Here is a 25,769-nt window from a genome sequence, read left to right as displayed (position 1 = left end):
ATGGCTGGCACTATGAAAGTAGGCAGCTCTTTGAATTTCTCCAAAGATTTTATGCACTAGTCTCTGTCATCATAACTTTCAGTTAAGAAAAATAACAGCAATAATTACCACTTATCCTAAATATTTCCTTTTTAAAATAAGCATACCCATGGCACCAGATCTGCTCACCAGGGAATCTAAGATGGGGAAACCTTGTGCACGGGGAAGTGTGTAGGAAGGAGTGGGGAAATCTGGTGCGGGAATGTACAGGTATGTTAGGGACAGGAGGAAGGGGGATACTGATAAGGCAAGGGCGAGAAGTGCACTCAGGGATTTGACAGGGCGAGAGAGAGGGTAAAATTATAACATACACTCCAGCCGCAACATGAAGCAACCGTAAACCCAGTTCAACTAGCCAATATAGTGGTACCTTTTTGTGGTGTTCTAGGGTTGGGTAAAGTAGATACAGCATACTGTATAGTCTCGCCACAAGTGTGAAATAAAAAATAATTAAAGTTGATACCTCCATATTTTCAAATGATTAGAAAAATATTATGGTAACATTTTCATTGGGTTTCTTGTTTACTGTTCATGTATGAAATTTAATAATTAAGAAAGGGCAATTCACAAAGTACACTTCCTTTAAGTAAAATGCATCATATGGATATTGTAACTGTCCCTAAACTCTGGGTTTATAAAGCTTGAAATTCAGCTTTAACCTTACTTTAACATGTTTGGGTTTCTTTTAAAGTAATGGAAAATGCATAGATAGGGCATCCTAACAACCTTAACTCTGCCCTGTAGTGGTACCAAGTAATAACATGGATGATTAAAATGAAAGCATTTTAGTGTTCAGGGCCCCAGATTAGCTTAATTTTATGTTTAAAAGCACAACTGTTTTGTCTATTTTCTTACATGATGTCACTACAAACACAGAGTCAAGGTGGTTTGGATCCCCCAGCTGAGTATCTCCATACCTTAACATGTTTGGATTTATTTTAAAGTTAATCTTAACTCTGAATTTCCTGGGCTTATAGTGCTTAGTTTTGGATAATTACAGCATCTCTAATGTGTGTTGCTCTAAATGACTAATGTAGTTTCAACTGTAACTCCACCTTGACATTTTTGTTGTGGAATTGATAATAATCAGAAATGTGTTTAAAGTAACTGAAAACTGAGCTTTATTTACCAGCCTTCCTAAATCTGTCTGAGACCCCAGATTTTTGCCAGTAGTGCCAGTTTGGTCTCCTTAAGGTTTTTAAAATCTCTTCTCACATTGATTTTGGTAAAGTTTTCCAAAATCTCTCTATGATATCGACATCACCATCCATTAGTGTCATATTATGCAATGATCATCAACTTTAAAGTAAATCTTCCAGTACAACAAAGCACATTTTTGGCAAGTATTCAGATCTTTGGCTAGAAAACTGCACAGTATTTTAATAAGAGGAGGATGTTTATCAGTATACACTCTGGTTTGTTCTGATTATGGCAAAGGAAATGCTAATGATGTCATTTTTCAGTGGATGGGTTCATTTGTAGTGGGGAAAGACAATTCCACTTCTCATAACTTTTGCTGCTTTCTCTTTGATTTTCATGGTATCTTTTGTATGTAGTAAAGGGAGCCATTAACAAAAGTTAAAGCATGTGAACTTGTTAAATTCTCTGTTTGTTTTCTTAAATCCAAGTATGTGATGTGATAGTCTCTCAGAGATGGTCAAAACTTTGAAATATTTCCAAAAAAAGTAAAATATTTCAAAACATTGTTTGCAAGCTCTTATATTTGTTTTTGACGAGCTGCAAGTCTCTGCTTATTGATATCTTTCAATATAGCTAGGTAGTTATGTGGCCGACATCACCATAATATCTGAGCATCTGGACGTAAAGCCCAAGATTTTTTTTAGAAATATAGAAGCTTGAAGTTAGTTTCCTAAATCTATACTAGGCATTGTGACAAAGTTCCTCCTCTACCTTGGTGGGTCCTGCGCTTATTTGGCAGATTTGCTCACCTGAGTGATCTTCCCCACAGTCCGGGTCAACTTCTCCTATGTCTGATCAGGAGTTGAGAGGTTGGGGGGAACCCTGGCCCACCCTCTACTCTGGGTTCCAGCCCAGGGCCCTGTGGATTGCAGCTGTCTATAGTGCCTCCTGTAACAGCTGCATGACAGCTACAACTCCCTGGGTTACTTCCCCATGGCCTCCTCCAAACACCACCTTTGTCCTTACTACAGGACGTTCCTCCTGGTGTCTGATAACGCTTGTACTCCTTAGTCCTCCAGCAGCACACCCTCTCACTCTCAGCTCCTTGCACCTCTTGCTCCCAGCTCCTCACACACACTTCCTCTCCTCTGGCTCCCCCCTCCCTGACTGGAGTGAGCTCCTTTTTAAACCCAGGTGCCCTGATTAGCCTGCCTTGATTGGCTGCAGGTGTTCTAATCAGCCTGTCTGCCTTAATTGGTTCTAGCAGGTTCCTGATTACTCTAGTGCAGCCCCTGCTCTGGTCACTCAGGAAACAGAAAACTACTCAGCGAGTGACCAGTATATTTGCCCTCTACCAGACTCCTGTACCCCACTGGCCTGGGTCTGTCACAGCATCTAAATAAAGAACTTTATTTTCAAGTGTGCTGGGCACCCAGCATCTCTCATTGACTTTCATAGGAAGTGTTGGATGCTCAGAACTTCTGAAAATCAGGCCACTTATCTAGGAGCCTAAAGTAAGGGCTCCTGTTTATGGAAAAACTTTGCCAAAGAGTTCAGGATCCATGTTTAGGAAATAATAATCTTGCACTCCTCAGTCTACTGAATTTGGTGGGTTGGGCTATGAAACAAAAGGCCTGGTCCATGCTAAAAAGTTAGGTTGACCTAACTACATCACTTGGGTTTGAAAAATCCACCCTCACCCCTGAGTAACGTAGTTAAGCCTACCTAACCCCCATCACAGACAGCTCTAGGTCAACAGAAGAGTTATTCCATTGTCCTAGCTACCACTTCTCAGGGAGGTGGATTATCTATGCCAACAGGAGAACCCCTGCCGTTGTCATAAGTAGCGTCTACACTGAAGTGTAGCTGTGCTGCTGTAGCATTTGAAACGTAGACAAGCCCAATGTGTGGAAAAGTACCTTTGTTAATAAAAGACCTTCAGCAGTTCAATGACGTTTGTTTAGAAATTTGGTGTTTCTATTGAGTTGTAATCTGTGTATGAGGAAGTGTGACTGTTTATACAAATTTTTTGTTCACTGTGCCAGAGGATAGATGTGGTAGGTCTCAAAGTTGAATATTTTGTGTTCTGATTTGAAAGTGAATTCTTGAGGCTGTACTGTCTTTCATGTAGGTCACTCTTGTTAATTCATTTTGGTTGTGACTTTCTCCTCTAACTACATAATATTAAACGAAAGTGGCATTAGTATCTGAGAGGGAATTCTGGTTGTTCAGCATTCATCTTTGGAGGAGAAGAGAGTTCTCTAAGCTTACGCAGACTGACCAGTTTGTATCAAAATATTATTTGTTTAAGCAAGATCAAGTCCCTGCAACTGGCAAGTAATAACAAAATAACTGCTTAGAAGGATTGCAAGGTTGCTGTGTTTCTGCTTTTTCTCAACAGTTGTAGCACAAAGTACACCACCACCTAGTGTTACCACTTTTCATTTGTAGGTCTTAAAGCACACAGAAAGATCTCAGGAAAGGTGAGCTGCACCACGAAATAGCAGTTGTAACTTTGACAACATTTTTTTTTTTTTTGTATATGAAGTAGTGGGATATCTTGAAGCAGATGGAAATCCCATATGCAAATTAGAAAAGGAGAGGGGAAGAAGAATCTGCAACTGATGTACGCTTCCATTTGATCTATCCTGACTTGTTCTAGGTCCAGTGAATTCTCACTTGAAGTACTTCATTAAAACAGTTTTCTTGCATACTCTTAAGCAGTAGCATTTGTAATGTGACAAGGTCAAAATCAGCCATTAAACCAGGATACTACAAAAAGTAGTGAAGCTTAAATATTAAAAGAAGCAGAGTATTACTGTTTGTTTTAAGCAAACAAGATTGAAGTATTATCCGTTAAACTGAGAACATATTATGATTTATTTTTAAGTACAGCTATACTTTTCTGTACTTCCATTGGATCTTTTTTGAATGGCTGTGTTTTGCGTTTTCATGTTTTCCACCAACTCCCTTTCCCAGCAAAAAAATCAAAATGCTGTCTCTCCCGCTCCCCCACCCCACCCCCAAAAAAGTGTGGCCTTTTTTGTGAATCACTTACTAGATTGTTTTTTGTTTGTTTGTTTTATATGGAAGGACAATGAACATGTTGATGCTGACTGAATAGTCTATTAGGACCAAAGAAGCAATGTAAAATGGTTTGTATACTGTTATGTGATGGAACACAAACTTTATTTTCATATTCCAAGAAGCTGAAGACAGATCTGAATTCCAGTTTAAGGATAAACTGAGGCTTCAGGAACTGATGATACAGGAAAGGAACTTCACTTTCAGAAATGGATCCTTCCTGAACAAACCCACAAGAACTTCTGTTACCTAGGAGAATGTTAGAGGAGCATGTAAAAGAGGATGCAGTATTACTTGTATTGCATACAAGTAGCTTCAGTACAGATATGACAGTATCCTGCAATATCTAGGACAAAACTAATTAAGTTAAACCTTGTTGAATCATGGTTAATTGTTTTTAGGAACTCGTATTAAACATACAAATGTGCTATTTATGTATGAGCGTCAAAGGACTTTTGGGGACAATATGTGTGAAGTGAATCTCCTAGGAAACACTTGGGGTTCGAATCCATCCTTTTGAAGCTGTGCCTTGAGCAGAAAACCATTATCTGGCTGATTTATTCACAGTCTCTTCAAAGGCCCAAACTGGATAAATGAGTGACTCTGAGTGTCATGTGAGGGTTCTTGTGGGTTTTTGGACTGCTCACCTGCCAGAGTCCATGTTGGGGTGATCTCTGGTAAATTTATTAGCATGTGTGTAGGTCTTTTATTGTTTTTAACATATTTTCTCTGTAATGCTTTTACTTGAAGAATAAAATGTGCTTGCTTAGAAAAAGCTGTGTGGTAACTTATAACTGTGGCAATTAGATTGTGTGTCATCTTTGAAGAGAAGGCAAAAGAAGCCTGCTTAGCCAGCTTGTCTTTTGCTGGAGATGTCACAGTATTGGCAGGGGCCTGTGGAGCCTGGAAATACCCTAATCAGAAAGATGCGAGACTCCACCCGCAAGAGACAACTGCTGGGGAACTAGACAGCTAGAGTGGGTGCCCTGGATGGACCAGAGGGGGAAATACAGATGTAGTTGTCCTGAACTGTGACAGCTTCTAAGAGATGATCCTTTAAATGAATCCTACCTAGTATAGCTTTGCAAATAGTTATACGTGTAGAAGTTCTTTTTTTATATACCTTAGGAAGTGTCTAAAAAAATTGCTCTTTACCAAAGAGACTGAGCCAACCTTCTTCAAAACTAAATTTAGTTTTCTCTCTCTCTCTCTCTCTCTCAAGAGAGGGAACTAGGTCTTTTGTGACTAAGAAAAGCTAAACAATTTCTTATTGCAGCAAGTGATGTTGGAATGACATTTGAGTGGATTTCTGATTAATAATATTTGAATTTCAGTATTTCATTATGGCAATATATTTTAAACCCAAAGTACATTTTTTGCCTAAAGCTTTAAGCTCAAGTATAGTTTGTCATTTGTTCAGAAACTAAAAACTGTAGCAAAGCAGGGAAGTAAGTTTGACTTCTTTTGATGTAACATAGGCTCTGTATAAACTACACACTACTGGTGGTAGCACATAAGGATCATGTCGCTACGTGCATTAGCAAAAAGCAGGCTGCATCCACACTTTGGGGGGTAGGTATGGGTGTCAGTGAAAGGCTGTGGCAGGGGAGAGGCAGTGGGAAAAGGCTTCAGCAGCTCCCTGCTGCTGGAGCTTTGGCTCTGGCCTGAGGAGAAGCAGCAGAGAGCCCTTCCCTGCTGCCTCCCCACTATCAGAGGCTTTTCCTGCTGCTGGAGCCTTTTCTTGCATCAAGGAGAGATTCTAGCAACAGAGGCAGCGGGACACTATGCTACTAAAAATAGCTTTGTAGACTGGGAAGGCACTGCTTGGGCATGTAGAGAGCCGTGTTGGGTACATACCGCATGGTTCAGGCCTGTCTATACTTGCCTAAGCAGTGCCTCACCATCTGTAGTGGTATTTATACCCGTGCTAGGGAGGCTCTCATTGTATGTACTCTACACGCCACAGTAAAGAGTGTAGTGTATATGTACCTGAAGAGACAAGCTGGTTATTCTCATCAGGAAGGCATAATGTAAAATTATTGGTTGCCTCCAAAGGGTACCATCTTACAAGTTCTGCCTCATTGTATGAGCAGGTAGGTATTGGGGGAATGCTGATGGATATAAATTGGCAGTCGGGAAGTTTAGGCTTGAAATTAGACGAAGGTTTCTAACCATCAGGGGAGTGAAATTCTGGAACAGCCTACCGAGGGAAACAGTGGGGGCGAAGGACCTCTCTGGCTTTAAGATTAAGCTTGATAAGTTTATGGAGGGAATGGTTTGATAGGATAACGTGATTTAGTCAATAGGTCAATAACGTGCAACCACTGGTAATTAGTACCGAGGGTCAATGTTGGGATATTGAAAGTCTTTTTCCTGAGTGTCTGGCTGGAGAGTCTTGCCCGCATGCTCGGGGTTCAGCTGATCGCCATATTTGGGGTCGGGAAGGAATTTTCCTCCAGGGTAGATTGGCAGTGGCCCTGGAGGTTTTTCGCCTTCCTCCGCAGTATGGGGCAGGGGTCGCTTGCTGGAGGATTATCTGCTACTTGAAGTCTTTAAATCAGGATTTGGGGACTTCAACAGCTGAGTCAAGGGAGAGAATTATTTCAGGAGTGGGTGGGTCAGCTTTTGTGGCCTGCATCTTGCGGGAGGTCAGACTAGATGATCATAATGGTCCCTTCTGATCTTAAGTTCTATGATTCTATGACCCAAGAACCTCTTAATGCAAACTGTGAAAGGAGGTGTAGAGGGAATACAGGAATGTCATGACTGGTGTGTGCATTCTAGATCACCAAAGAATGGTCATGCAAGTTCCCAAATGAAAACTGGTATATCACTGTTCATTAATTCCATTGTGAAGTGCATGTACAGATATTGTGGAAGAAGTTGTGTACGTACTGAAAATATGTTCTTAAAATCTGTATCCAGGTACTGGTCACCGACAAAGGTGAAAAACTGGATTTCTGTCAGATGAGAGATTTATCCATCTATTAGTTTATATGTAAATTGAGTGTTGTCTTATTCGCAATAATCTTCCTATCACCAGTCTGAACTAAATGCAAATGGGGATTGTCAGAATTTCAGAACGAAGCTAACAACAAGAAGATAAGAGTTGGGGGGAGAGAACTTTTATCTAGAGATGCACTCTAAAGGTTTGCTTGGCTATATTTGTGAGGCAGAGAAGACAGCTGGGCGCCTTTCACTGAGGAAGTAAAAGGACAGCATTTTTTCTTTAGGAAAAAGGGGTCTCAGCCAGCCTTGGTTGAAAACACTGAGGAGAACTTCGGGTAAGATAAACTTTAGACAAGTGAGTAGCTTGTTAAGGTTTAATTTTTAGGAAGTGTGTTATGATTTTGCTTTATATGGTTATATGTAACCATTTGTTTCCAATATTCTTACTCACTATTACTTGAATCTCTGTTCTTTGGCAGCAAACTTATTCTTGTTTTCATTCTCAATATATCAGAGTGCTGTGGTTTTCAACAAGTGCTGGTACTGAGTTGAATTTTACAAGCTGATGTGTACCATTCCTTTACCAGCGGGTCTGATAATTCTGAGTGTGTTCAGTGAATAAAGGGCTGGACACTGTAGCAATGTTCCAAGTATTTGGGGGTTGCTGTGTGCCTGTCACTATCTGTATAGAGAGAAAAAGGCATAGAAGCTTGGAAGGCAGTGCTTGTGTTGCCAGAGGCTGTTGGTTTCAGGGAACAGATCCACAGCAGGCACAGACAAGATTTACTCATGCTCAGGGCAGGTGGTGGTGAGGAACCTCATAACCCTCAGTAGCCTTGTGGAACATTACACCTGATTTGTTAGTTGTGGTGCAACTTTTCGTAAAGTGAACATATCACCAATTAACTGTTACCTTATTTATGCATTTTTCTGATTTTTCTTAAGTTTGTGGGTGTTTTTAGTGTTACAAGAATGTTCCTTTGGGGACTATCTGGGGAGATCTCTAAGAGTGTTTCTTGTTTTCCAACATTTTGAGGTAGGTGTTTTGGAATTCCAAGTTCTAGAAGGGTGCACAGAGCAGAAGGCACCATTGTGTGGCCACAGTTTTAATCTCCCCTTAAATTTTTTGAAAGTGAATACTACCTTACTGTGTCTGACTGAAACATTTATTTAGGTGTAGCTGCTGCCTACAGGATATGCTTACACAAGCAAGCAAAAACATGTGCTGTCAAAACACAACAATGTTATATTTTGCTTTTAACATTTGTAAATTATAACTAAAATGGAAGGATTGGGGGTTCTTTGGGTTCTTTATTACATGATTTATTACTAAATAATTTGTTAGCTTTTTTTTAACAGATCCTGTGTGTTCTGTTTTGGGATACCTAGTGCAGTGTGACTTTCTGAATAGTTCAGCTTTTTGGTGAAAAGTCCTGGGTTTATTTCGGTCGGAGATGTCTAGAGCAGTATAAAATCTCCTGTATACATATCCGATGAAAAGGCATATAATTAGTATACCCGTTTCCTCAACCAAAAGTTTTTGAAAATTCTTGAAATAGTGTGCTTAAAAACTCCCCCACAAAATTCCCCTTCTTCCTCAAATGGTGGTTGCTATACAATAAAACAAGGAAGTGCCGTATGTAGAAAATGTGAACATGCCAGGGATTTCAGGAGAAAACACATTTTAGGATGACAGAAGAAAACTTAAAAAAGCCGGTGAGTTACAGTTGTAGAACTTTGAATAGTCCAAGGAAGTTAAGTGAACAAGAAAACTGGTACAAATCAGGACATACTTACACTCTTTGTGGATGAGATATCCAAATTAACATGAGTACCATCAAATAATCCAGAAAGTTGATTGTTGGGTATTTCCAGCTGAATCTTTTAAGGAACTATCTGAGCTCCTTTTTATTGAGGGAAACAAATTAGTGCAGATATATGAAAGGATTTAAATGTACAGCAGGTTTCCTTAAGAGAATAGCTAGTCATTTATGATATAGTAAAGTTGCTAGAAAATGTTTGTCTGGAGGATTTTTTTAAGGGCTCTTTCTTTAGAGAGGATTTTTATTGGAATGGAAAGATAGCTATAGTGGTACAAAAGGTGGGGAAGAAGCTTAACTTTCCAGCTGATAGCTCATTAAGTAACTTGTTGTAAAATATTGTTCACTAGAAACTCTCATTTCACCAGCAGAGCAGGTGATCAGGCTGGTTCAGAGTGCCAAAAACATTTTTGATGGGCAGTTCCTCCCCACAACTAGAGTCAGCCCTGTTAGCCAGCTTATACATACTGTAAAGAAATATGCAGTCGTTTGTTTATTACATAGTTATAAAATAGACACATAGATGTTTAGAGAAGTTTAGAGATCTATTCCAGACACTGCCACTGATTCAATGCGACATCCTGGCCAAGTCATTTAGCTCTATGGTGCGATGTGCCCATCTGTAAAATGGGTATAATTTCCCACCTTTTGTAAAGCATTGTTGGATTCTTGGATAAAAGTGCTATGTAGGCCTAATCCTGTAATATGAAGAATGTTCTTTGACTTCAGTGGGAGTTAATGGTGCTCGTTGCTATGCAGGGTTAAGCCAATAATAGATTCTTCAGAGATTCAAACTGTCTTCTATTTGGTTATTCTCCTTTTTCCATTTCTGTGTTGTCCTCCTCTATAACAAAGAAATGAAGTTTATCAAGCAACTGAAATGTACCTTGCTAATTATAGCAAAGTGAATTTCTAGGGCTGCACATTCCTTGTGGTGTCTATTGCATGTCATACTCCTGCTGTTTTGCCCAATAGGGTAGAAACATGCAAATGACGTGATCCATTAACGGTCATTTTTCCTCAACCTTTAGCTGCATGATCCATGTCCACTGGAGGATTATAGAGGGATGGAGGGAGAAATACCCATCTGAACCAGAGCTTTGAATTCATATAAAATGAAATGTCATTTCTGAATTTCTAAGCATCCTGACTGAATTATACAGACGTCATCTGGCACTTTTAGTCTCTGCATGTGATATGAAGCACCAGGAACAATGTTAAAGATGTGTGGCAATTTTTTGAAACTAATCAGAATAACAATAAAGTGGTAAATTTTGAAGAAAATGTTTTACAATTGAAAATACAATCACGGGAGAAAAGAGTTCTCTGGGTTGCTTGAGTGGTCGAACAATATCCCATCACTTGGGGAACTGAAGTCAGTCAATGCTTAATTTTTGTTGTTGTTCTCCCTAGCCTCTGCAGGTTTATCCCATGTTGGCCTCCAGTGAGGAATCTCAGTTCATTTCTGAGACTGTTTTCTTTGGAAATTAGGGACAAGTGTATATATATTGCATGTAGAGATATTTAGCTTTTATCTGGAAATAAGAAAACACATCTCACAGTTATAGTATGAAAGTTTCCTTCTTATGTTGTAAGATCCCTACAGACAAAAAAGGAAGATCAGGAATGGTGGGGGTCCACTGCCCAATGGAAAACATGAGCTGGGAACAGAAGATGTTAGGAAGGCAGACCTGCTCAATGCCTACTTTGCTTCAGTCTTCTCACAAAAAATAACAAGTTACCGGAAGTTACCATAGACAGTAAAGGGGAAGGGATGCAGATTGGGATAAAGAACATGTTAGAGATCTTCTGACCAATTTGAATTAATTCAAATCAGCAGGGCCTGATGCTGTTCATCCCAGTTACTGAAGGAATTAGCTGAAGAAATCTTGGCACCACTAGCAATAATATTTGCAAATTTTTGGATGACAGGAGAGGTCCTGAAAGACTGGAGCAGGGCTAACGTAATGCCTATCTTTAAAAAGGAGCAGCCAGGGAACTATAGACCAGTCAGCCTGACTTCAATCCTTGGGAAACTACCAAAGCAGTGTATAAAATATTCAGTTTGCAAATACCTTGCAAGTTGAAGGGGTAATCACTAGCAGCCAGCATGGATTTATTAAGAACAAATCATGCCAAACCAGCTTGATTTTCTTCTTTGACTGGGTACCTGGTTTGGTGGATAGGGGGAATGCAATGGACATAATATACCTGGACTTCAGCAAGGCTTTTGACACAGCCCCACGTGACATTCTGAAAAGTGAGCTGGAGAAATGTGGGCTCAGTGGAACTACCATTTAGTAAATACATAATTGGTTTAACAACCACAAAGAAAGAGTGTAACTATTAATTGAATGATGTCAGATTGGAAGGAGGTCTCAAGTGGGGTTCCACAGGGATCTGTTCTGGGTCCGGTGTTGTTTAACATCTTTATTAATGGCCTGGATGTAAGAATTGGGAGCATACTGATCAAATTTGCAGATGCCACAAAGTGGGAGCGGGGGGATGGGGGGGTTGCCAACACTTTAGAGCAGGGGTGAGCAAACTTTTTGGCCTGAGGGCTACATTGGGGTTGCAAAACTGTATGAAGGGCCAGGTAGGGAAGGCTGTGCCTCCCCAAACAGCCTGGCACCGCCCACTCCCACTTGCCGCCCCCTGACTACTGCCCTCAGAATCCCCGACCCATCCAAACCCCCCTGCTCCTTGTCCCCTGACTGCCCCCTCCTGGGACCCCCACCCCCTATTCAGCCCCCCCTGCTCCCTGATTGCCCCAACCTCTATCCACACCTCTGCCCCCGACAGGCCCCCCGGGACTCCCACCCCTATCCACCCCATTTCTCATCCCCTGACCGCCCCCCCTAAGCCTCCACCCCATCCAACCATCCCCTGCTCCCTGTTCCCTAGCTGACCCCCGCAACCCTCTGCCCCTTATCCAACCCCCCACACACCATGCTGCTCAGAGCGGCAGAAGCTTGTTACTGCAGGGGGACGGGACAGCAGAGGAGGGGCCGGGGGCAGCCTCCCCGGATGGGAGCTCAGGGGCTGAGCAGGACGGTCCCACGGGCCGTAGTTTGCCAACCTCTGCTTTAGAGGATAGAGCTAAAATTCAGAGGGATATTAATAAATTGGAGAACTGGGCTATAGACAACAAAATGAAATTCAACAAAGACAAATGTAAAGTGCTACAGTAAGGGAAGAAAAGCCAAATGCACAAATACAGAATGGGGGATAACTCACTTGGCAGCAGCACTGTTGTAAAGAATCAGGGAGTGGTGGTGGAGCACAACCTCAACATGAGTCAGCAACATGATGCTGTTGCAAAAAAAGCAAATGCAATTTTAGGTTGCATTAACAGAGGCCTAGCATGCAAGTCATGGGAGGTGATAGTATCGCTCTACATGGTGGTGGTTAGGCCTCAGCTGGAGTACTATGTCCAATTTTGGTAACTGTGTAGAAAGGATGTAGAGAAACTGGAAAGGATTGAGAGGTGAGCCACAAAGATGATCAAAGGGATGGAATGCCAATCATATGAGCAAAGGCTGAAGGAACTGGGTATGTTTAGTTTGGAAAAGCGGATATTAAGGGGGGATCATGATAGCAGTCTTCAAATACTTGAAAGGCTGCAATAAAACATAGAGAAAAGTTGTTCTCTCCTACCACAGAGGGCAGGACAAGAGGAAATGGGTTCAAACTACAGAACAGCAGATTTAGAATAAAACTCAGGAAAAATTTCCTAACTCTAAGAACAGTAGGACAATGGAACAGACTGCCTTGGGAGGTTGTGGAAGCTCCTTCACTCAAGGTTTTCAAAAGGAGGCAATGGGATAGCCAATCTGCTTGGATGATTCAGATACACCAAATCGTGCATCTTGGCAGATGGTTAGCCTAGATGACCCTTGCAGTCCCTTCTAATCCTCTAATTCTGTGATCCCCTCAGTGAGGATATTTTAGTTGTTCATCTGCAGAGGCCATAGTAAGTTCAGCATTGAGCATCTGAATGACACCGAAGAGCTCCTCTATTTATCTGCGTTTAGACATCCAAAGCAGGGTCATGATAGCTGATAAAAGATGCTTTGGATAATCAAGGTTGAAATATATTTGCTTTAGAAAAAGTCACATCAGTGGTGTGTAGCAAACATTTCCGATTTGAAGATGCATGCACCTTCAGAACTTGCTAGCTAATACTGGCAGCTACTTCATGGCTACCACCGGGAGTACAGCTAGGATGATGGGGCTGAGCTTTGGGGGTGCCCAGGACAGGCTGCCTTCCTGACTGTGGGGCTGTGCTGCTCCATGCATATTTATGGAAGAGGAAGATGGAAAAGGACAAGGACAGCAATAAGATCATGCAGTGACTCAGTTTAAGTATGTGCATGGTGTGTGTTTTAGTGATTTATTTAAGGGTGGGTTTAATATTGATGAAAGATCTTAAAGATATGAGAATGAATCTTCAGGGATAGTACCCAAAGTCTTGCATGCTAAGATTTTTTGGGATACTCTTTAGTAGTTTTCAGGTTGAGGCCTATTCTGACTGCAGACACTAGGAACTGGGATCCAGAACTTGAAATGTTTTGTCTTTTGTGAGGTATTTTTTATACAATTTTAAATTTTACATACAAATTGGGGTATATCTGGTGGTAGTGTGATAGAAACGATCATTCTGTTGTGCGAGACGTGTTTGACCCTAGGCTCTGCAAAGTGGTGCACTTTAAAAGTGATACTTTGGTCTCTTTTAATGTGTAAGTGGTTGAAAGTGGTGGTGTAGAAAAAATGTGATGCTAATGATGATTTTGAGCACCCTCTGCTCCCTGATGTTGTTGTATCACTGACAAGGATTTCTGAGCTGATACCATGTCTTTTTCTGAGGAAAAGTGCCCCAGTGGCTACCTGCTTGTCGAGATAAAGAAAAAGTTGAATTGGCGGATGAAGAGAGACGTAAAATGGCCACAAATGATATGGGAGAACTCGTATCAGAGAAGGAGATGTAGAAGAGATACTTTACTCTTCAATTTTAAAAAAAGTGTGTTGGGGTTTGTTTTTAGTGTTCATGTGATAGTGGTGTCTAAGTCGGGGGTTCTCAAACTTCATTGCACTGTGACCCCCTTCTGACAATAAAAATTACTACACGACCCCAAGAGGGGGGACTGAAGCCCCACTGCTCTGGGCAGGGGGGCCAAAGACTGAGCCTCACCGCTCTGGGCAGAGGGGCCCAAAGCCCAAGGGCTTCATCCTCGGGCAGGAGGCCTGTAACCTGAGCCCCGCTGCCCAGGGCTGAAGCCAAAGCCTGAGCCTTGGGTGGCCCCAGCCAGTCTAATGCCAGCCCTGGTGATACCATTAAAATGGAGTTGTGACCCACTTTGGGGTCCTGACCCACAGTTTGAGAACTGTGCTAGGTTCTGCTCAGACATAAGAAGACAGTCCCTCCCTTAAACTGCTGATAATTGGAAGAGAGCAATGTGTGCGGGGGAGAGACAAAATACAACTTAAAATTTGAGTGAAGATAGGAACACATCTTGTTGTTTCCATGGGGTTTTGTTGCTTGTTTTCGCTGTACTTCGGGGGCGGAGGGTGGGGAAAGCAAGAACTGGGCAGTGGTGCAGAGTTGGGTTTCCAGTAGCGATTTGAGTGATGTAAAGGTAGAGGCTGGACCATTCTCAGAAGGTTGCTCCAAGTATAAGGGGCAACAGTCAGAGGCATAAACATGTATGGTAAGAGAGAAGGTATCAAGGGTAGAACATGTAAAGCACTATTCAGCTGCTTCTGAGTGTCTGTCAGTTAGTTGACTCTTTAAAATGAAGAATTTACAAGTACTTTTACCAGATCTGAGCTTGACATTTTTCAGGGCCCTGTGCATGAAGCTCAGTGTGCAGGATCCTCAGGCAGACATCCGTAACTTGTACATTAGGATGGCAAGGTGGAGAAAAGGGGAGTTCAGCAGTTGCAGTAGGGATCAACATGCTTGGGGCCAGGAGGGCTTGAGCTCACTTCCATTTTCAAGGTGGAAGTGTATCATGACAGGTCAGCAGGCAGGGAAAGGTGCCTTCCTAAGTTATGTTTTTCAGTACTTTTTTAATTGAACCATAGTTGTAGTACTGAATAATGTAGCTGAATAATCACCAGAGTTCTTATCACTTTAAAACTGCAATAATGTTTGGATTATTTGGAGAACTCCTGTGGGATCTTGTCTGGGGTGCAAAAAAGATTGTACTCTTAAAAAAAAAAAAAGAAGGGGAGGGGAGATAAATGGGGAGGTAATCCTTAAGTGGAATTCCAGAAGTGAATTTAAGGGAAATATTCAGGTTTGCTGCTCTATGAACAAATGTGAATGTCATTGTACACTTATTGAAGCCAATCATATTACTGATGGAATGGCTGGGACAGTACCAGAGTGACTGTTACTCTGGGAATAACTCATCGTGACTCTTCATCTGATCTTTGTTCCAGATAATTATTAGGTAGTACCTGCTTTAATGTTTTTTTTTTGTTTGATTAAATTAACATTTTCTTTTTCTTCCTCTTGTGCTCATAAAGATCCACATCCAGAGAACAGAAGGGTGTGACCACATGACCTGTTCACAATGTAACACTAATTTCTGTTACCGCTGTGGGGAGAGATACCGCCAGCTCCGTTTCTTTGGAGATCACACATCAAACCTCAGTATATTTGGATGCAAATATCGCTACCTCCCTGAGAGACCGCATTTAAGGAGATTAGTGCGAGGCTCTGTCTGTGGTGAGTGGATGATGTGCCTTGCAGAGAACTGCATTATGAAGTGATGAGTGGTAAAAGTATTAACTAATTAACAATTGGTCCAAAATGCATCATAGACTTCTTTATAAAGAAGTTGGGTTGTTTTAAGATGCTTCATTAAAAATATAAACAAATTTAGCATTTGGAATTTTTAATCAATAGGTTATGGGTGAATAAGCTCTTTTTTACTTTTACTTTTCTAATGGACTTCTCTTGTATTGGAACTTTTTTCATAATCAGAGTGTTACTGTAGCAAGCAAATTGAAAAAACTTTGCATCCCAACATAAAACTATTTTAATGGGGAGCTGAAGCATATACTTCCAGAAAGATAAACTTATAGTTGTCCTGTGTGTACATTTTCTAAGTATTCTTTTGTTGTGACTTAGGGCATTTAAATGAATCCTTTGTTCCGTGTTGTATCCTAAGAAACAAGGGTGCTGTGGTAAACATCCTTTTATGAAACACTCAGATTTAAACACTGAAATTCTACATTTCTCTTTTGCATTCGGTCCCATATTATTTCTCTCTCTCTCTCTCTCTCTCTCTCTCTGTTTTGATTAGTCGGAGAATCAGAAAGCGCTTTCTTGATAATGCAGTGAAAACCACATTGGTGGTCTTATCTAGTAAGCAAGGGCATTGTCCCAGTGATAAGTATCAGAGGGGTAGCCATGTTAGTTTGAATCTGCAAAAAGCAGTAAAGAGTCCTGTGGTACCTTATAGACCAACAGATGTATTGGAGCATAAGCTTTCGTGGGTGAATACCCACTTCATCAGTCACATGACATCCCAGTGATGTTACCCTTCTGTTTGTCTCACTACCAGACTTAGCCCTCTGAAGCACCAATACAAAACAATGCTCATCTACAGCTGACTGAGAATTTTCTGTCAATGTTTTTCCATGAAAAAAACAGTTTCTGCAAAAAAAATTTGATTTTTTTTTCCAAATTTGCATTGTCTATTTTTGATCTGCTATCTAAATGAAATAATTTTAGTTGGGTCATCCTGAATTAAAACATTTCATTTCTTGTCAGTTTGACATTGAACTGTGCCTATTATGGAGCCTCATGGGAGTTGTAGTTTTGACATCGCTTGTCCTGTCCTATTCTAGAGTCCATACTAAATCACAATCTCCTCTTTGGTTGAACCACCGTGGTGCATCATGGAAGATGTTGTCTGCCCAAGAGAGGAGAATGGGGGCATGAGGAACATGAGTTTCTATGGCAGCTTTTCAAACACAGTTCAAACAAGCAGCAGTGAAACATTTTGATTCAGGAATATCAAAATAGTTTCAATTGAAAACAGCAAAATGAAACACTTCAAGACTTCTGGATTTACATTTTTGTAAACTTCCCATTCTGGGTAAATTTCTGATATTACAACGTCTCATCCCAAAGGAGGAAGAAAGCAAATGTTAAAATATCAAAAATGTACCTCAGGACAAAAATTTTGGTTTTTGATCATCAGTGCTATCACATTCATGGCCAGCCACCTCATTGAACTTTAACTTTCAAAACCAGTATAATACCTTTGAGAGTCAACATGGACTAGAAGGAAGTTATGAGATTGGGTGAGAGGAATTCCTAACTTCCAGTCTGGGGACTTCTGACTGCTTTCTTTGTGGCCTTGGGCAAGTTATTTTAATGTCTCTGTTTCGCCAATTCTGTAAAAAGGGAATAATATTACTTTATTTTGTAGGTTTGTTGGGTGGAGTAAATTATTTACTTAGTGTTTCTGCATCAGTTTGAGGATGCTCTTGTAAATGCTAATTTTTTTTCTTATTATTCTAGTTTGTTACTCATAGTTTAACTAGCATGTGATGCTGGTGAATCGTTAACTCCTATTGTAACTCTATAAAATATATTTTGATTTTATTTGGGGAAAACTGTTGTCCTCCCTTCCTTTTTCAGCTTGCTTCTGATCCCCTTTGCTTAGCTCATCATCCTTCCTTTTGCCCCCCCTTTCTCCCCACCCTACCCTGCCACACATTTATTTTCCCTTTGCTCTAGCCTCTTCTTCCTTTCTGTCCCCTTCTCTCTGCAACCATATTAGGGTCTTCTGATAGCTGTTGTGCTCTTTGCTTTTGCCATAAGAGTGGCCATACTGGGTCAGACCAGTGGTCCATCTAACCCTAGTATCCTGTCTTCTGACAGAGGCCAGTGCCAGATGCTTCAGAGGGAATGAACAGAACAGGGCAATTTTGAGTGATCCTGTTCTCCAGTCCCAGCTTCTGGCAGTGGGAAGTTTATGGCCACCCAGAGCATGGGATTGTGTCCCTTACCATTTTGGATAATAGTCTTTGATGGACCTATCTTCCATTAACTTAACTAATTCTTTTTAGAAACCAGTTATAATTTTGGCCTTCACAGTATCCCATGTCATTGAGTTCCATAGGTTAGCTATGCATTGTATGAAGAAGTGCTTCCTTTTGTTTGTTTTAAATCTGTTTCCTATTAATTTCTTTGGGTGACCCCTAGTTATTGTGTTATGTGAAGGGGTAAATAACACTTCCACCTCTATTACATCCCTCTTTAGTTGTCTTTTTTCTAAGATGAACAGTCTTTTTAATCTCTCCTCCTCTAGAAGCTGTTCCATACCCCCTAATCATGTTTGTTGCCCTTCTCTGCACCTTTTCCAGTTCTAATATATATATATTTTTTGAGATGAGGCAAGCAGAACTGCACGCAGTATTCAAGGTGTAGGCATGGATTTAGATAACATGGTTTTATATAGTGGCATTATTATATCTTCTATCCCTTTCCTAATGGTTCCTAACATTCTGTGATCTTTTTTGACTGCCTCTGCACAATGAGCAGAAGTTTTCAGGGAACTATCCACAATCCAAGATCTCTCTCCAGAGTGGTAACAGCTAATTTAGACCCCATCATTTTGCATGTATAGTTGGGATTATGTTTTCTAATGTGCATTACTTTATGCTTATTTTGAATACTGTGTACAGATGTTGTCTCCTCATCTCAAAAAAGATATACTGGCATTAGAAAAGGTTCAGAGAGGGACAACTAAAATGATTAGGGATTTGGAACGGGACCCATATGAGGAGAAATTAAAGAGGCTAGGACTTTTCATCTTGGAAAAGAGGAGACTAAGGGGGAATATGATAGAGGTATATAAAATCATGAGTGATGTGGAGAAAGTGAATAAGGAAAAGTTATTTACTTGTTACCAGAATATAAGAACTAGGGGCCATCAAATGAAATTGATGGGCAGCAGGATTAAAACAAATAAAAGGATGTTCTTCTTCAAACAGGGCACAGTCAACCTGTGGAGGAGGTTGTGAAGGCTAGGACTATAACAGGGTTTAAAAGAGAGCAAGATAAATTCATGGAGGATAAGTCCATTAATGGCTATTAGCCAGGATGGGTAAGGAATGGTGTCCCTAGCCTCTGTTTGTCAGAGGGTGGAGATGGATGGCAGGAGAGAGATCACTTGATCATTACCTGTTAGGTTCACTCCCTCTGGGACACCTGACGTTGGTCACTGTCGGTAGACAGGATACTGGGCTGGATGGACCTTTGGTCTGACCCAGTATGGCCGTTCTTATGTTCTTATACTGACCAGCATTGAATTTCATCTGCCATTTTGTAGCCTAGCCACCCAGTTCAGGGAGATCTCTTTGCAACTCTTCTCAGTCATCTTTGGACTTAACTATCTTGAGTAATTTTGTATTGTTTGCAAATTTTGCCACCTCACTGTTCATCCCTTTTCCCAGATCATGTATGAATTTGTTGAATAGCATAGGTCCCAGTACAGATCCTTTGGGGACTCTGCTGTTTACTTCTCTCCAGTGCGAAAACTGACCATTTATTCCTACCCTTTGTTTCCTATCTTTTAGCTAGTACTGATCCACAAGAACACCTTCCCTCTTATCCCATGACTGCTTAGTTTACTTAAGACCTTTTGATGAGGCACCTTGTGAAAAGTTTTCTGAAAGTTCAAGTACAGTTTATCAGCAGGATAATCCTTATCCACATGCTTGTTGACTCTCAAAGAATTCTAATAGATTGGTGAGGCATGATTGCTCTTTACAGAAGCCATTTTGATTCTTCCCCAATATATCATGTTCATCTATGTGTTTGGTAATTTTGTTCTTTACTATAGTTTCAACCGAATGCCTGGTATTGAAGTTAGGCTTACTGGCCTGTAATTGCCAGGATCACCTCTGAAGCCTTTTTAAAAAATCATCATTACCTTAACTACCCTCCAGTCATCTGGTAAACATTCATTTAACGGAGTTACATACCACAGTTAGAAGTTCTGCAGTTTCATATTTGGGTTTCTTTAGAACCCTTGGGTGAATACCATTTGGTCTTGGTGATTTATTACTGTTTAATTTATCAATTTGTTCCAAAACCTCTTCTACTGACATCTCAATCTGGGACAATTCCTCACCTAAAATGAATGGCTCAGGTGTGGGAATCTCCCTAACATCCTTTGCAGTGAAGACCACTGCATAGAATTCATTCAGCTACTCGGCAACAACCTGGTCTCCTTTAAATGTTTCTTTAGCACCTTGATTGTCTAGTGGCCCACACTGACTGTTTGATAAGCTTCTGATGTACTTAAAAAAAATTGCTGTTAGTTTTTATGTCCTTAACTAGTTACTTTTCAAATTCTTTCTTGTTCTGTCTCGTTATACTTGACTTACTAGAGTTTCTATACTCCTTCCTATTTTCCTCAGTAGGATTTGACTTCCAATTTTTAGAGGATGCCTTTTCACCTCCAACTGGTTCTTTTACTCTGCTGTTCAGTTATGGTGGCATTTTTTGGTCCTCTTACTGGTTTTTTGTGGTGTATATATTTAGTTTAAGCCTCTATTATGGTGTTTTTAAATAGTCTCCATGTACTTTGCAGGCATTTCACCCTTGTGACTGTTCCTTTTAATTTCCATTTAATTAGATTTCTTATTTTTGTGTAGTTCCCCTTTTTGAAGTTAAATGCTACTGTGGTGGGTTTCTTTGGTATTTTAACTCCTCTACAAGGCTGTTAAATTTAATTTCCATATGGCTACTATTACCAAGTGGTTCAGCTATACTCACCTCTTGGACCAGATCCTGTTGTTCCGCTTTGCACTAAATCAAGAATTGCCCATATACTTTTGTAGATATACTCTGTGGTAGCATCACTAGCAGTCCTTTGGTCTAAAAGTAAGCAATTGATAAGAACCTGTCTAAGAACATGCAGTCATGAAAAATCTAGACTTTAGGTTTCAAATGTGTAGGTATATACTGTGTGTGCTAAAATACAGTAAAGCAATTGTAATACAAAACAGAAATAACTTTTCTGACAAATGCCCTATTCTAATTAATGTTTTGTTGAGGGCACAAACTTTGCGAGCATGACTGCTCGCACATTTCTGGAAACCTGGCCTTTTTGTCTAATTTTCATCTGTTTAAAAACTGATGGCAGTGTGTGATGGATTTCCAGGGGTGAAACCTGGAACTGGGGTACCGCTGAGCCCTCTGTCTCACCAACCTGGGCTCTCTCTCACACTGTTATGCTCCAGGTCCTGCACATAACAAACATCCACAGGCAGGGACACACACAGCCGCTTTTGCCAGCCACTCATGAACCAACAATAGAGAGACTCCAGCCAGTTCCCCCTGCTCCTCAGCCTAGGATCCCAGGGCTTTACCATCCTGCTTGGTCAGAAGCCTGACCAATGTAAGTTTATTACCCAGTCCTCTACTTCCACAAAGGAAAGTGGACGTGCACCAGCTTTTGTACACTGGGCAGATTCCCCAAGCACTTCAAGCAAAACACACTATTTGAGATAAGATATGAAACAGATTTATTAGCTACAGAAAGATAGATTTTAAGTGATTATAAGTAGTAAGTGTACAGATCAAAGTTGGTTACCCAAGATATAAAAGTAAAATCGCAATCTTAGTTTGATAAACTAGGTAGGCAGGAATCTGTTTGCTCTGCAAACAGGCCCTGACCATCAAAGGGGAGATCTTGGATGGTGTGCTGCACTTCAGGGGGAAGTCCCGAAGACTGGAGCCAGGCATTCTGCCGCATGGCAATGCCGGATGCCAGAGTGCATGCAGCCGCGTCCGCAGCATCGAGGGAACCCTGAAGGGAGGTTCGAGCTACTAATTTTCCCTCCTCAGCAATGGCCCCCAGTTCTGTATGACCCTCTGCTGGGAGAAGATCTTAGAACTTAAGGACTGCAGACCAGGAATTAAAATTGTATCTACTGAGGATCGCCAGCTGGTTTGCGATCCGTAGCAAGAGACCACCAGTAGAATAAACTTTTCTTCTGAAAAGGTCCAGTCTTTTGGCATCCATTGATTTGTGAGCGGGCTCTTGTTGGCCTGCTCTTTCTTGTATTGTATTGTTATGTATCTGCAAGAAACAACATTTCTATTGTTACAGCAAAAAAAAAAACCCACAATTTTTTTTTTATTTTTTTTTTGAGAAATACTGTTTAAATACTGATGTGGAGGTAACAAATACATACAGCCACAGTAATCCTTGGATCAGAGTTAAATTTGATGTGTTATGATGACAATACATTTCTCCCTGTTTGGGCTGCATAAGATTTGATGTCCTTAACTCTTCATTTCCTTGTTTGTAAGTGCTCTTGTGGCTAGATTTTCTTGATAAGTTGATAGGAGTAGTACAATGCAAAACCTCAGCCTATGTTTACTCACTGAATTTTACTGTAGGATTTCTCTCTGGGGCAACCTCTGTTTTAGCTCACTACTTCCCTGTGACACTCTGACCTCCTAAATATGGAGCCTAATTGGAGCCACCTGCCAGCATAATTGAGTAGTAATTACCTTGAATTTTAATGTAAGATTTTAGCACTTGAACCTAGGATGATTCAATCAGAGAATTCTGCATTGATATACATGTTCCTAACATCTTCCATGCTGTTACAGAAGGGAAACAGGCTTTTTTTATGTTGCTCTAGTACAAGATGTGGAAACAAAAAATGTATGGGTAGCAAAATACCATGGAATTCCAACAAATCGCAGAGCAGAAAATTGAAAAATAAAACTAGAATGGTTTGAATCTAATTAGGACTCAAGATTGCTGAGGAGAAAACATTAGGCTGCAGAGTAGATTTAGCGTTTAATTTGGTTGTCTGAATCAGGGGAATATTATGTATTAAACGGCATCAGTTTCTTAGGAGCTTGTCTCCTGATAATTCCTTCATTTAGGAAGGTGGAAGATGCTGAAATTGAGCTGATATTTATGAGATTTCAGCACAGCTTGTGAATTCTGCCATATGGTGGAATGGTGGAAATCTTGTGAGATCAGCTACACCTGTAAGATTTTCACCATCTTGTGGAGAGAGTCTGTTCTTGGGAACTTTCAAGTATCTCTGAACCAGAACTAAAAAAATACTTTCATTCCAGTTTTGGATCTGGCCTTGAACTAAAACTGTAAGGGTTTGTTTGCTTCTTGTAGTTGTGAATCCAGAACTCATTATACTATGGAAAATTTTGAAGAGATTCTTATAATGCTAGTTCTTGGCCAATCGCTACTTGGAGCAGGATTGAAGAAGGCTATAAAGGGGAGACAACATAATGTAACTTGTAGGAAAATAGCATATCTGCAGTATAGTATAAATTAAAACCCTTTAGTGTAGAGAAGTGGGATTTCCTGACTGTCAGCCCTATAGTAAAATGAATTGGCATTTAGATCTGGGATTCATGAAAGAATTGGGGGGATGTAGTGAGGAAGTGGAATGCCATATGGTCAAAGTGAAATATCTCCAGCAGCATTTTAATTTCGCTTTTGGAAGGAAAATGCTTATCTTAAACAAAAATCTGTTTTTAGAAACAACTAAGTCTGTGCTTTAAAGTGTTTTGAATTTGGTTTTTACCATGTGATCCTGATTTCAATTTTAGTGTTTATATAAAAAGGGAAAGTTTTTTGCAGCAGGCTGACAAACTTGCTGTTTAGAAGCAAATGTTTCAGTAGGAAAAACTGCACGTGTCTCTGATAATAGGCAGACCATCTATTTAAAAATTATTAAAAGAAATCAGAGAAAAGGGGGAATACATACAGCTGAAGTGATTGTTCCCTTCCTCCCTTTAGCCTTATCTTTCACCCTGCCTTCAACCAGCAGATTTTTTAAAAGGGATTTTGTCCACTGTTTCCAGGGAAAACAGTAAGACTAAGCATCCGGTGTCCAAAAAAATGAGCAGAATTTCATCTCTACTCTGTGTAGCCTTCATTCGGCTAAGTTGTAGAAAACAGGATGATCAGATTAAGGCCTGCTCTACACCTAAAATTTAGTTTGACCTAGCTATGTCATTTAGGGGTGTAGTTAAGCTGACCCTAAGCCACAGTATAGATAGACATTGCTAGGTCACTGGAAGAATTTCTCCATTGACCTAACTTCCACCTCTTAATGAGGTGGATTTACTACAGCAATGGAAAGAGCCCTTCCATCGCTGTAACAAGCATCTACATGGCTGTGCTACAGTGATGTAGCAGCAGCTGTAGTGTTTGTAGCATAGATGTAGCCTAACTAGAGTTTATTATGGCAGGGATTATGAATCCTGTTGGTCACTGAAAACAGGGGAAAAAATACACAGCTCGTTTAAATTTATAAAAGCATCATCTGACTCCAATTAAGTGCATTAAATGGTAAATCATGTGCTGCATTACTGATTACATGCTACATAGCAGGGCAAAACAACAACCATAAAACAGATTCCATTATAACAACTGAAGCTTTTATATCAGAAATAACTGTTTAAAAACTTGCTCTAGTTCTAAGATTTAGAAATAGTATGTTTTTACTCCTGTTTATTCTATCTTCTACTCCCCCCTTCCTTCTCAAGACTGAGTGCCTGATTCAGCAGGATATATACACAATTTATGCACTGCAGAAACCAGCATATGTCCCCAGTGTCCAGTCTTTGTTAGACATCTGCATGCAGATGCCAGGCTTATTGATTACTGGCCTGATAATAAGTCCTCATATATGTATTTGATTTTTTTTAATCCAGATGGGAACTGAGACTAGTGTTTGTGGACTAGCTAGATCTGCCTGTATTTGTGTTTACGTATATTATCAATACAGATACTGGAATGACTCCATAGTTAAGGAGTGTATTGGAATTCATGCATAAATGGACAAAAACAAGTGGTTGAATTCAATGTCCAAATAACTCAACAGAACAATAGCTTTTTAAAAAAAAAATTAGTGTAATTTTAATAACACATGTAGAGTAAAAGATTTCTTGGAGGGAGTAAACAGAGGATCTGCAGTGTTTTGAGGTGGATTTGCAGTACGAGTTCTCACCCTGAAGAAAAATATCATGAAATATACTAAAATAACATGAAAAGGTACAGTAGAACCTCAGTGTTACAAACACCAGAGTTATGAACTGCCAGTCAGCCACTCCTAATTTGAAACTGGATGTACACAATCAGGCAGCAGAGATCAAAAACTCCCCCCAAAACCAAATACTGTACAGCACAGTACTGTGTTAAATGTAAATTACTAAAAAAAAAAAAAAGTTTAAAAAAACGATTTGGCAAGGAAACTGTTTCTGTGCTCATTTCATTTAAATTCAGATGGTCAAAAACAGCATTTTTCTTCTGCATAGTAAAGTTTTAAAGCTGTATTAAATCCATGTTCAGTTATAAACACCTTGGGAATGGAGGTTGTTCGTAATTGAACAAAACATAATGGTTGTTCTTTCAGAAGTTTATAACTGAGCATGCTCCTGCTGCCCTCCCCCCATCACTCAAGTTTCTTGCCCTAATGAGTTCTGTTCATTCTGATAAACAGAGGTGTTCTGTTGCTTTCCCTCACTTTTTTTAGTGTTCTAATTTAGATATTTCATACATTTTTATACAAATAGTTTCTTCAGTTAAATCCCATGAATGGTGATGTGTTAAGCGGTAACTGTTTTTTTGTTTGTTTTTTTTTTACTGCTGCCAAGCATGTTGACCAATATCATCTGGAGTGGATTGATTTAAATCACTGAATTTAATTATA

The 25,769-nt window shown here is 40.2% G+C and overlaps 1 protein-coding gene across 5 annotated transcripts in view; it reads left to right on the top strand.

Annotated features, from left to right (window-relative positions):
• Positions 1–25,769, top strand: part of RNF217 (ring finger protein 217) — a 94,715-nt gene that overhangs the window by 40,780 nt on the left and 28,166 nt on the right. For all 5 annotated transcript variants that reach the window (XR_005596556.1, XM_039531683.1, XM_039531682.1 and 2 more), the window contains exon 4: positions 15,564–15,765. Coding sequence is in view for 4 of the 5 variants with exons in the window: in XM_039531683.1 (XP_039387617.1) it covers positions 15,564–15,765 (202 nt within the window). In the remaining variant the exon portion in view is untranslated. The remainder of the gene's footprint in view (positions 1–15,563; positions 15,766–25,769) is intronic.

This window comes from Mauremys reevesii, linkage group 3 (genome assembly GCF_016161935.1).
Source record: "Mauremys reevesii isolate NIE-2019 linkage group 3, ASM1616193v1, whole genome shotgun sequence".
In the NCBI taxonomy this organism is placed as follows: Eukaryota; Metazoa; Chordata; order Testudines; family Geoemydidae; genus Mauremys; species Mauremys reevesii.
This window is presented reverse-complemented; position numbering and strand designations above follow the sequence as displayed.